This window comes from Hermetia illucens, chromosome 5, assembly GCF_905115235.1.
Source record: "Hermetia illucens chromosome 5, iHerIll2.2.curated.20191125, whole genome shotgun sequence".
In the NCBI taxonomy this organism is placed as follows: domain Eukaryota; kingdom Metazoa; phylum Arthropoda; class Insecta; order Diptera; family Stratiomyidae; genus Hermetia; species Hermetia illucens.
The window spans coordinates 14,877,588-14,890,043 of record NC_051853.1 but is presented as its reverse complement, the minus strand read 5'-3'; the positions used below and the strand labels follow the sequence as shown (position 1 = coordinate 14,890,043).

The 12,456-nt window shown below is 44.7% G+C and overlaps 1 protein-coding gene across 1 annotated transcript in view; it reads left to right on the top strand.

Moving 5' to 3' along the window:
• Nucleotides 1-8,794: 8,794 nt before the first annotated feature.
• LOC119657700 overlaps nt 8,795-12,456 on the top strand; it is a 45,203-nt gene continuing 41,541 nt past the window's right edge. The window contains exon 1 of the mRNA XM_038064739.1: nt 8,795-9,086. Coding sequence (XP_037920667.1) covers nt 9,045-9,086 — 42 coding nt within the window. The 5' untranslated portion in view covers nt 8,795-9,044. The remainder of the gene's footprint in view (nt 9,087-12,456) is intronic.

Below are 12,456 nucleotides of genomic sequence, written 5' to 3'. Positions count from 1 at the left end.
GCCGATTTGGCATATGTGAGTTCTACATTGACCAGGAGACTAATATATTAGTGAGTACATCATGTGCGATGCCCCTTTCCGCGGTGCTGGAAATCAGAGGTGGTCCGTGGAAACATTTGAAGGTGATGCATCCATAGAGGCGCTATTGGTAGGCTGATGATGATGATGATCCCGATGGTGCAGCTTCAGGAAACGTTGCGGGTTGCATGCTTCATGGTACGAAGGTCCTGCCAACAGCCTAGAAGAAGAGCAGACTTCGACGAGAAACAGGAAGTGTACCCGAACCTCCGAGGTAGGTTTAGGTAGGCTATAGGCACCAGCTTTAAGAAACTTTGCTTGAAGGCAGACCAAAAGCTCCGGGGGAATAGTGTACAAGGTTATGATAAAGAAGATGAGGGGGCGAACACCAGAACTCACCTGCACGCCTTTTCATTTCGATATAATGGATGCGTTCTTGGGGGAGGCAAAAAATATAAGCAAGCGTTCGACGTCTTCACCATGCCTGCGGTAACTGGGGAGGAGCTTGCGCAAATTTATCGGATAATCGATGCTTCCCGGTTGGAATGATGCCCCCAATAGAGCCCTTAAACTTGCCGTTAGACCGTTGCCGCCATGGGCCTGGCGTTGGTTTATCAGCGTATTTGGGGCATGCATGGTAGGAGCAGTTTCCTCTCTAGGCGAAAAGGGCAAACACAGAAAAGTGAGTTTCTAACTATGTTTGCCTCCAGAAAGTGCAGCAAAAAAGCAGCTTCATCTTCTTCTTTCTTCTTCTTTTTCTTCAGCCTTTGTCCCGTTCACAAGGGGGGTCGGCTCGTCGTGATCGGCTTCGCCATTTGGCTCTATCGAATGCCTGATCTGGGTGCAATCTCGAGGCTTTCAAATCCCCATCCAGCGTATCAAGCCACCGTTGCTTAGGTCTGCCTTTTGGTCGTTTACCATCGACTTCGATGTTCAGACCAATGTTTGCAAGTGAATTCTCGTTTGCACGAATTGCGTGACCATACCATCGAAGACGCCTCTCTCACAACTTTTCCACGATCGGTGCAACCCCATAACGATCGCGGATATCCTCATTTCGGACGTGATCTAAACGTGTGACGCCACTAGTCCAACGTAGCATCTTCGTCTCCATTACCGCAAGACGTCGTTCATTGTCTTTTATGGTCGGCCAACACTCAGAACCATAGAGAGCGACTGGACGGACGACATTGCGGTAAATTTTAGATTTGAGACGTTCGTTGATACGTCGATCACAAAGGACACCAGTTGTGAAACGCCACTTCATCCAGGTTGCGTTAATGCGTGAAGCAATTTCATAACGCAGCTCTCCATTGGCTGATAGCGTTGACCCGAGGTATTTAAATCGCTCAGTTCTGGGCAGATCACTGCCGCTGACAGTGAGTGTGCCTGTTTCATGGGGATCGGTCGTCAAAAATTCAGTTTTGTTTAAATTCAATCTGAGACCGTGTTGTATGAGGCGATCATTCCATTTTTGAACAAGTTGCTCGAGATCATTTTTGCTATCAGATGCTAGGAAAACATCATCTGCATAAAGCAGTGTGTAGGGCGCTGGACGTTGGATATCCCGTGTGACGGTGTCCATAACAAGGACAAAGAGGAGTGGTGAGAGGGCACTTCCTTGATGAACTCCAACAGAGACACGATGCGGTTTTGATGCACCCGCTATACTTCGAACTTTACTTTTCGGATCGTGGTAGAGCAATTGAACCCAGCGCACGAGTTCTTCTGGCACGAAGTGTTGTCGTAAAGCATACCAGATGAGTTCGTGTGGTACACGGTCAAACGCTTTCTCTAGATCCAGAAAGGCAATGTAAAGAGGGTGATGCTTCTCACGGTGTTTCTCCATGAGTAACCGCGCAGCGTGTATTGCGTCAGTAGTTCCGCAGTTCTTGACAAATCCGGCTTGATTCACGGTTATTTCAACGATTTCGCGAATACGGTTATCAAAAATGCGTTCAAAAATCTTCATGGTATGGGAAAGTAACCGGATCGGACGGTAATTTGAACATTCTGCTGGGCTACCTTTCTTTTTCCATATTGGAACAGTGGTACTTTCTTGCCAGTCAGATGGTGTTCTTCCTTCCTGAATAACCCGGTTAAAGAATTCACTCAGCCACGGTGTTGGGTCCCAGCTCTTTGCTTTCCAGAGCTCAGATGCGATGTCGTCAGGTCCTGTTGCTTTCCCCGATTTCATTTGTTTTATTGCCTCCTCGACTTCAGTTGCGCTGACTGGTGGAACTGGTCCAAATGTCGGCAATGATTGTGGAAGTGGAGGATGAGCAAATTCTTCAGTTGAAATCTGCTCGAAGTATTCTCGCCATCTATCCGTGGCGGCTCGACGATCAGTAAGCATTCATGTCATTAACACAACAGAAGTGTTCGATATCCTGTGTGCGTTCATCACGGCTTTTAGCAAGTCGGTACAGATCTCTCTCGCCATCCCGAGTGTCCAGTTTATCGTAAAGATTTTTGAAATGGTTCGCTCGGGTGACAGCGACCGCTTTCTTTGCTTCCCGGTTGGCATTCTTATAAATTTGCCAATTAGCAGGCGTTTTATCGTCGAGAAATTTGTGGTAGAGGCGTTTCTTTTCACGGGCCTTCATTTCAACATCATCATTCCAAAGCCAAGTATCTCGGTTGATGTACCGCTTACCCGGCTTGGTGACCCCGAGGGTTGCAGAGGCCGCTTTGTGGATCGTGTCTTTCATTTGGTTCCATGATTCTTCCACATTCGTAATGGTTGGCAATCGTATGAGTGAGACCGTTTCTTCGCTCTTCTCACCAAATCGCCACCATTTAATGCGCGGCGGGCCAGTGCGTTCCTCACGCCGTTTTATCGGTGGCTTAATTCGCAGGACAGCAATCAACGGCCGATGTTGAGGTGCGATGGTCTCATAGGGAACGACTTTGCAATCAGTGACAGTGGTAAAATGTTGACGTCTTATGAGAATATAGTCGATTTGCGTTTTATTGTTCCCACTAGAAAATGTGGGAAGATGAAACAATCGTTTGATGAACCATGTATTCATAAGTACAAGGTCATGGGTGTCCGCAAAATCGATTATACGCTCGCCACCTTCGTTGCGCGCTCCGAACCCCTTTCCCCCATGGCACCTGTTACCGTCTGCCTTTTCACCCACATGACCATTAAGGTCGCCGGCAATGATTATGTAATCGTCAGCAGGCACGTGACAAGTCTTTTCATCGAGAAGTTGCCAGAAGGCATCTTTCTCGGCATCAGGTCGGCCTGTCTGTGGTGCATACGCGGTGAAGAAGTGAATAGTGCGATCAGCTGATATAATGGTGAGCTTCATCAGCCGATCATCAAATCGTTCGACTTCTTTAATGGCATCACGGAAACCCTCTGAGATGGCAATGCCAACACCATATTGAGTGTGTGGGTTACCAAAATAGAGAAGTTTGTAGCCATTTTTACCGCGTTCGCGTTCAATGTCGCAGCTTTTGGAACCAGACCATCGGGTTTCTTGCAGAGCTTAAAACTAAGAAGAGAGAGAATCCAAGGAACGACGTAGGATCGACATAATTTTGGCGTGTGAAAATAGCTGTCGAGTTCCACAAAGGGAACATCAACCCGGCCGTGCTACGTTTGCTATGGAATGCAATGTAGAGCATAATATTCGAGGAAGCAGAGTAGATACCCTTTCCTCCGTTCTATTCCAGGCAATATTTTGGGAAACTTTGGTTTGTTTAGATAAGTTGGCTTCCTCTTTTTCATCTACCATAGATATAAAGATGGATTATATGGATTTGAACTCTTCATGTGACAAAAAGTCATAGACTTCTGCTCTTCGGACAGAATGTTGTTGGTTGAGAGGTGCACATTGACCCTTCCACTAATAACAGACGTTATGAACTTGTAGAGGGTTGTTAAGCAAATATTCGGTCTTGTGTGTGCAGGGTCCTACACCGTATCCATTTTAGAGGCATGGTAGGTTATTCCCCCAAAAAGGAAAGGTGAAAAATCCTCAGGCCGGCTAATGACCCGGTTTGTGCTGTATGCCACCCGACTATGTATACTAGTAAACCTTTCTACACCCGATCCAGACCAGGACCACTCCAGTTCTTCGAGCTTTTTATCGCTCGTCGAACTTTCTCTTCGGTAACATCCGCAAAATTCATATCCGCTGTAGTGGCGGGTACCTTCAGCTGTAATCCACTCAGCATGCTAAGCGGGTAACCCCCAAAGGTCACCACCTTTCGATTCTGTCACCGAAAACTGTACTATCTGGACGCTTTGTTGGGATTCTTCCAGTGATCTGAAAAGACTCTGCTTGTTTCCCGCGTAAGTTGCGCTCGAGACACGTCTGGAGTGACTATCACCATATCGTCGCAACCAACTGCATACGGCAGAAAATTTCTGCTTTAATATGTCCAGAATTTCCACTACGGGTATCTCACTGGGGATGGCATAGTTCCTGTCAACCCTCTGCACCTTATTCTGCGGGCGTCTGCTGGCAATTGCCAGTGCTGCTTTGAATCAGCCTAGCAATGTCCTGCCTTAATGAGTCCCGCCGGCGTTTCGGACGAATTTTCCATGGTGGATCTCTTTGGTCACTCAAGCCAATAATACGAAAGCGAATCTTCTGACCGTGCAATCTGACAGCTGTAACTGCACCACAATACACAAGTGATTGTAGTTGCAGCAGTGATCATCAGCACACAGTCGAGATGCAATCTCATCATTGATTTGAGATAGAATTCTCGGAGTTGCTGGAGATGCATAGAGCCTAGAAATACATGGTGTATACAAAGGATCCATTTCCGAGAATTCTATAGACGCTCTTTGGAATTCGTCCCAAACCTCAGCGGAAACCTCAGCTGAATGGTGGAGAAGAGTTCTTGGGCGAGTACTAAAACTGTTGCCTGCAGTGCGGCGTGGTGTTGTTGATGACTTCGCCGCTGCCCCCATCGACTCTTGGTCACCAGTTTCCGCGTTAACCTTCGGGTCGAAGACGCTCCCTGATGATAGCCGGGATTGTGTCGCTGCAAGTTATAAAGCGGTACTGGTCTGCGACTCGCTGCACAATCATGTGCGCGAATTGTGGGAAGCGCACGACGAATCTCTGGTACAAAAAGGGGCGGCAAGATGTTGTAACCGCCCCGTCGTTATTTCGTAGTAGGAGCAGATGATGAAGAGGTTCATTTCTTCAGTCCAGCCAGCGGATGAACCTACGCAAACCTATTCAAATGGTCGCCACAGATTGCGGCGAAACAGCAGCAGCAGGCGGAGCTGTGCTCCTAGTCAACATGGTGACTAGATGTCGAACCGTCCCACGACTACCGGTTTCGGCGCCGTAATATCCATTACGGGTCCATATCCGACCCAGTCACCAAGTCAGACGACTCCCCCGGTTATTCGTACTGCACCTCAAATTTCTCCTTCCTCTCATTTTTGGGTTTGCATTTTATCCCTAACTGCCAGGTGTGGTGATAGCTTCCTCAGTGAGTAATCTGCAAGAGTGTAAAGTTCCTGAACTTTCCTCACCACCACAACCCTGAGACTCTGCGGTGGTATACAGCCACTCAGACTGAAACTATCCATCCCTCCTCCTTTCACAATCGGGCTTAGGACCGGCTACAGCGGTTTCTTTCTTTCTATTTTAATTTTATTTATTTATTTTATTTCACCCACTTTCTTTTTATCCCGTTTCTTTGGATGTTGGCTATTTAAATATTTCTACTTTATATTTTTTTCTGCATGGCTGTACTTCTCATATTTTCTCTCTCTCATGAATATAATCAATTAACTCAATTTTGGACTTCCTTCTTTTCTCCTCCTCCTCAACCCCGCATAACTCTAACACAGAAGGGACATCCTGTCAAAAATGGTCTGAGGATGTCGAGGAAGGAAGGGAACCTGAGATGTCGCACCTTAATCTGAGACAGAAGGAACAGAGATCGTGACTGTAATCCATCGTGGATCTCGGGTCCAGACATATATGAACCCACGCGCGCGGTCAGGCCATCGTTTTTTTATATTCATTTTTAAGGTTTTGTGTAAACACAAAACCTTATTAAAATCGGTTTACTGTCTGTCTGTCTGTCTATCTGTCCGTCACACGCATTTTTCTCGGAGATGTCTTTAAGGGGGCCATTCTCAGAAACTACCAAACCGAAAAATCTGAAAAAAATCAGGAGGCTGCCACTATATGGTGCCTGGGCTACGAAATACCTTCCATGCCGATATCTGTTTAAATAAAGTTAATAATAGTATATTCCTACAATTTTTTGTAATTGGTTAGAAACCCCCCTTAAGTTCATCCTAGTACCCATGAAATTTTGCAGTGATATAGGCTATAATATAGAGCATGATCTTACCAAGTTTGGTGGAAATCGCACTATTACTAACAAAGTTATGATACCTCAAATTTGTTGCTTCTTTGAAAATTGAAGATTATGAATGTCAATATCACCCGAAAGTGGATACCCTCACATAATATATGCATAGATTACGTGCTACGTACTAAGAAATACACAAAACCTTTCGCACCTGAAGCTTCCAGCTTCCGGTTTCCCGACTTGTTATGAATTGTGAACATGGACTTGTGTGTCAATCTGCGACTTGTACTTTTGATATCAGCGAAATAATTGTTATCTTTTAGATATCGAGCCCCCCCCACAAAACCTTTCGTACCTAAAGCGTCCAGCTTCCGGTTTCCCGACTTGTTCAGGTTTTAACTCGCGATTTGGTTTAAATCGTTAGGTTTACGCGAATCCCTATGGTTGTGTAGTTATTTGAAAGATCCGGTGCAGATCCACGCACCGGTACAGACACGTGAATTTTAAATAGTGATACGTGAGGGATCGTAACGCTCAAAGGACTCCCCACATTCCCGAGCCTGGCTAGCACAGAGGCGTGCAAGCACACGTCGACCGAGCGGTCTGATGTTGGTTCAGTATTTGCAGGCGGACCTTCACGGTCAATTTTGCCAACTTTTTAGGTTTTTGGGTTAGTTCTTCCCTCTAGGTCCTCTTCGGCCGCTCAGGATGGTCGTTTGATCATCGCATTTCCCTAATTTTCATAACAACAGGCATGCCCGGAGGACGATAAATTGACATTTTGCCATTCTTGGAGGACATTCCCACTGCAGCGGCCAGAAATGCGCGTCCGTATTCTTACGGCAATGACCGGCTTCATTGAGATTTCTCTCACTGATTCGACCTCCCCACACATCGGTCCTAATCCCTTCGCGCAATGTATGCTCTGGTGCGGAGCACAATAAAGCATTGGCTGTCACAGATATGTTGATATTACGCGGAGGTTATCAGTTTGTCTCCACCTTCCGTCGAAGATTCCGCTTTCTTGCGTCCGATTTCTCTGGACATTACCGCACCTAGTGGTGCAATCACGTCCGTGTCGTCATTCCTACAGTACTTCACCTTTCTCCGCGGGACCTTCTTCTACCAACGGCTTGAAGCTTTCCCAGGTTCACGGTATCCGGGCCACTTAGCTCCATTACAGCATCGTGGCGTTAAACGAGCAGAGTCCACGTCACCAGCTTCCCTTTCCTTCGCTCTTCCTGATAAGGGTGCAAGACAAGGTCCTGACAGGCAGAATTCCGCATGCAGTCCCCCGACCTTAGTGCTGAAATTCCTTTCTGCCGAGCCTTCCTATCCCGTTTACGGGTACATTGGGGCTATAGTATCGCGGACGTGCCGCCATAGTCGAATTTCCAGTTTCTCCCAAGTTGAGAGTTGCCGTACTTTCCTATTCATCTGGATTCGCTGCGGGCACTAAATGCAAGCTTTCTATTCAGTCAGAAAGCTTGCCTTCTAGAAATTTCTTCGTAGGGGACATGAATTTAGTGAGGTCTTCTGAATCCAGGCCTCTGCCGCGACCGCTCATGATCGCGGCTGAATTCGAAGTCTGTGATTCCTTCTTTCCTCTCCAAGTGGTGAGCTAAAATCCTTAATTTTCATATTCATGTTTGGACCCTCTTAGTATAGTAGTAGACCACTACAGCCCCCCTCCCCACATGACAAGGTGGTGTCCGAAGGAACTATTGCAAAATCATGATTTCTATCTAGTATCATTCGGTAGTCACGAAGAAGGGTTCAGTACCATACAGAACCAAAGAGGGCTCAACGAATTCCCCTGGAAGATGCCCCTCCGTATATGAATGGGCTCTGCAGTGTTGGTATCCTCAGATGAGAGCACTGACAAGGTGGTATGACACTCTTGCATAACTTTTGCCAAAAACTTTATTAGTTTGGAATCAATGCGAGACAGATGTTGGACATCGATTAGCCAGGTTTGGCGGTCGCTGTCAAAAACCTTGGGCACTAATAACGGACGCCATTAATTTATTTAAGCAAGTAATCGGTCTTGTGTCATTTCTTCTTCTTTCTGTATGTAAATTTAAAGATGAAATCGCATCTAAAATATTTCTCTGCAGGTCGATCTGAATTTGTTAGTTACTTTCTACTTGCATGACTTATTTTTAGAACTTCAACGTGGACATATCACACCACCTTGATTACGAATAATAGACCAAAGCCTGACAATAAAAACTGTTTAGGTTAATGGTCCATTCCAAATGGCAAAGTGCGCGGTAATTACTCATTGCCGGCAATATCATTTCCGTGTGCAATGTTTCCGAAAATAAAGTTCCAGTCCAGAAAAGCTTGAAATATATTGAATTGAAACTCGTATCTGAAGCCGTCCATACTGTATTAAATCTTATCTGTTTCCAAGTGGTTGTGTTTGCAGCCAATATTGAAGTGTGTGTCGAACAAGTTTTCATCGCCTCTTTCCACACTACCAACAACTTTTCACGGTTCAGAGCGCATTTTCAGTATTCAGTCTGTAAGCGCTTTAGTAAACAAACTCAATTCGAGGCGTTCTAACGTATTCCAAGTGCGTGAAGATAGAGGATCGCGATCCGGGCTAGAAGATATATATCCCAACAAGTGTTTTGTGAGGAAGTAGTTTACAGTTTGGTGGAAATCCAGTTTAAATATTCGTCCCTGTTACTAAAGAATATCCGGGAAAATCCGATAAAATGGCCATTAACAAGTTATCCATCATTAAGTTTTTGGAATGGGTAAGTTTAGATAAATTGTTGCCTTTTTTGGTCTTAATACGAATTACCTAATTAGAGTACGTTGAAGCCGTTTAAGGGTAGATTTCCATTATCCTGAAAACGCCATCAAGGTGTAATGACTCAAGATTTGGTGACCTAAACTTACAAGAATGACGTCAGCCAAGTGCGTAGTTGTAAAAGATTGAATCCTGCCATGAGACCGTTTACAGACAGGATTCTGCGAAGGGTGTCTAGCCCTAATACGTTATGTGAAGGGGAGTGTTGGCTTTCCAAGAATTGCTTGTGGCGTGTCTAGAAATACGTCCTTGCTGGAGTTACATGCATGTGTACATGTGTGACTCCTACGCATAGACTGAAATTAGTGAGAGATATTTAGATGCAAAATCTATCTATAGTTTGCAAAATCAACTTTGCAACATTGTTGCCATCCGAATTTTCCTTGTAATGAAATTTCCAATCAAAACAATGACCAACAATTCTAGAAACTTTCGAGCGGATGGCTAATGTACAGTTCCAGTCCAGGCTATGGATTTTCTTGGCCTGTTTTCTTAGCGTCCCCGCCCCAAAGCCACAAGCTCCAGCGTACATTCATGAGAAAATAAACATTCGAGCGCGTCCCTCCCCCCCGCCGCTGACCCAGTCTTGTTCGGATTATGTATTCTGCTTCCCAAGAATATAATCCAAATACAATTATTCATATCTGTAGCTATAGAAATGTGGAGTTCAGATCATCCAAGTGTACGCGCTTTGACGGCGATGATGTAATTTACTGTCACGGCCAATGACTATAGAATTCTACGCGTAAACACTGAATTACCATTTTCGGTTGAAAACAGGTTTCCAACCTGATTTAGAAGGAACCCAGCCCAGCCCTAGTGGAATCCAACAAGTTTTCCTTCCATTGAGTGGTGTTGGTGGAAAGACGCAAAGCAAAGGGACGAGAACGATCAGATAACAATACAACAAACACTAAATCTAAATGTTGTGCCATCACGATAGTATCTATAACAATGAAGAGTTTGATATCGAATGTCCGCGAGGGACAATCCCACTTCATTAATGTCGCGTTTTACCTTTTTCGGGTTGTTTGTGTGGCAAAGAATTAACTCAGAACTATCTTCCGATGGTAATAAAGCCGGGAAACAAGGGTTACCAAAGCACTTTGTATACTCCAGCGTTAGCCATTGTTGTATCTCAGGCGCCCTAGACATTATAATTAACAGGTCACCACCTCCTGAACTATCCAATTCATATTGACATGATATCTAGATAAGAAAAGATTGAAAAGATTGTCTGGAAAAATTTGGGCCTGATGGGACCCAAAATTTTTGGAGAACATTCGATGAAAAGATACTCCATCTTCTCAGATCAACAAAAGGGAAAACCCCCGAAATACATTCATTATCGCAAAGAAAAAAGATTATCTTATCAAATTATATCTTTCACCCGAATTCGGCAATACTAATCGAAGACTACCCCCAAACACACTCCAATTATTGAATTAATGAAATGAACACAAACTTTCGCGACGAAAATTACGCTCCATAGAGCAGAGCAATTGGAACAAGTGTAATCAATAATCATAGACCATAAACGAATTAATTGTGGATGAAAATCGCCGGGAAATTCGAACAATTCAACACCCTACGCTATTGTAACGTGGTCATATCTCCACGTCGAAGGCTAATTTATGCGAGTAAAAGTAAACAGTGAATTATGGTGAACTCGTTCACGTATTTGATGGATAAATGTTGATTTTAAAATGAATCACCAACAATGGAGCTAAATATTTAAATAAACGATCGAAATCTACTCGTTGCAGAACCAATTTGTCCATAGTTCATCTACAAGTCCGCGCCATTGTCCATTGATGCAATTATTATAATTTTAGTTGGAAAATCTACATTTTCCGGATTACTCAGTGCATATAATGGTGATTGTGGCATAAGAAATAAATTTTGAAAATTATACAGAATATTGAAATAATCCGGAATTCTAAAGAGTTCATGGTGCTGAATTTTTTAAAAATTATCATAAATTCATCGATTGGAACCAGACACAAGCAAAGAAGCTCCATTTTGGCCAGCGAGTTCGTCCGATTGGGAGCTGCCTGAAAGGCTGACCATCTGCTCACAGAAAATTGTCCTGTATCCTTCGAGTCGGATCACTAACATGGTCAATCGATATGCGATATGCGAGTCTTCGGTTTTTCTAGCGCAAGAATGAAACCATGAGTAGTGATCCATCCGCTTCCCTGTCGCATTAATATGCCAAGTCTTCTTCAGGTCTGCCCATCATCATCTGCATAAAAAACCAGACGCGACTCTTCTGACATGTTGAGTCCTAGCAGACTATCGTAAGAAGCATTCCAAAAATTCGGGGCAAGGATGGGCCCCTGATGTTATCTCCATTCTCCTCTGAGCCTCTAGGGCGTCATATACCAATTTATAACTGATATAACGATTCACCTCATCGACAAGGTCCTGCCTGCTTTGTTTCAGTTGATCGCGCTGCGGAATCTCATTTTCACTGATTTGTACTCTGTCATTATCATCAACTGGATGTAACTGGATCCATGTTTACTGTCCGTCTGTTTTATCAGAATTTAAGGGGTTTAAGAACCAAGTTGGGTGGGGGCCGTGTTCAGTTTATCCGCGCTGGATCAGCAATACCATGCCATCTGTATCTCTGAAAGCTGGCTGGACGATGCCATATTAAACTCCCAGCTTCCTAAAGGGTACTTCACTTTCCGCTGTGACAGGGACCGAGATGCATCTCGTAAGTCCACCCGCCGAACTCCTCCTCTGGCTTTCCTTTTGATTGTGTTGCTCTTCGTATCTCCCCGCCCAACTTCCTCCCGTTCATTGTATCTTCTGTATACGTCCCCTATGCTTGCCCTTCTAACCTGTATGGAAAATTGCTTCACCGTTTGCCTGAACTCCTTACTGTCAGATTCTCTTCCCATTCGTGCCTTCGACTTTCTTCCTTTATGAACACTTGCTCTGCCCTGAACTTCAATATCACCAAAAACTCCTTGGGTCGCACTCTCGACCTCTTCCTTTCCAATCTCCTCGAGCACCACCTCTCTTTATTTCCTTGCACATCCCCATATGTCAAAACTGACGCTCACCACCTCAAACTCTAAATAATAATAATAATCGTTGGCGCAACAATCCATGCTGGATCAGGGCCTTGAAGTGTGTTAGAGCACTTCATTCAAGACCGTAAGGGTACACAACAGTACACTGTAGGAGGCAATGTGGTCAGCATTGCGCTCGCCCGAGATTATTACCCTTATTTGACTCAGGTACTCATTGACAGCTGAGTCGACTGGTATCCGACGTCAAATCACGATACAAATCCCACTGCC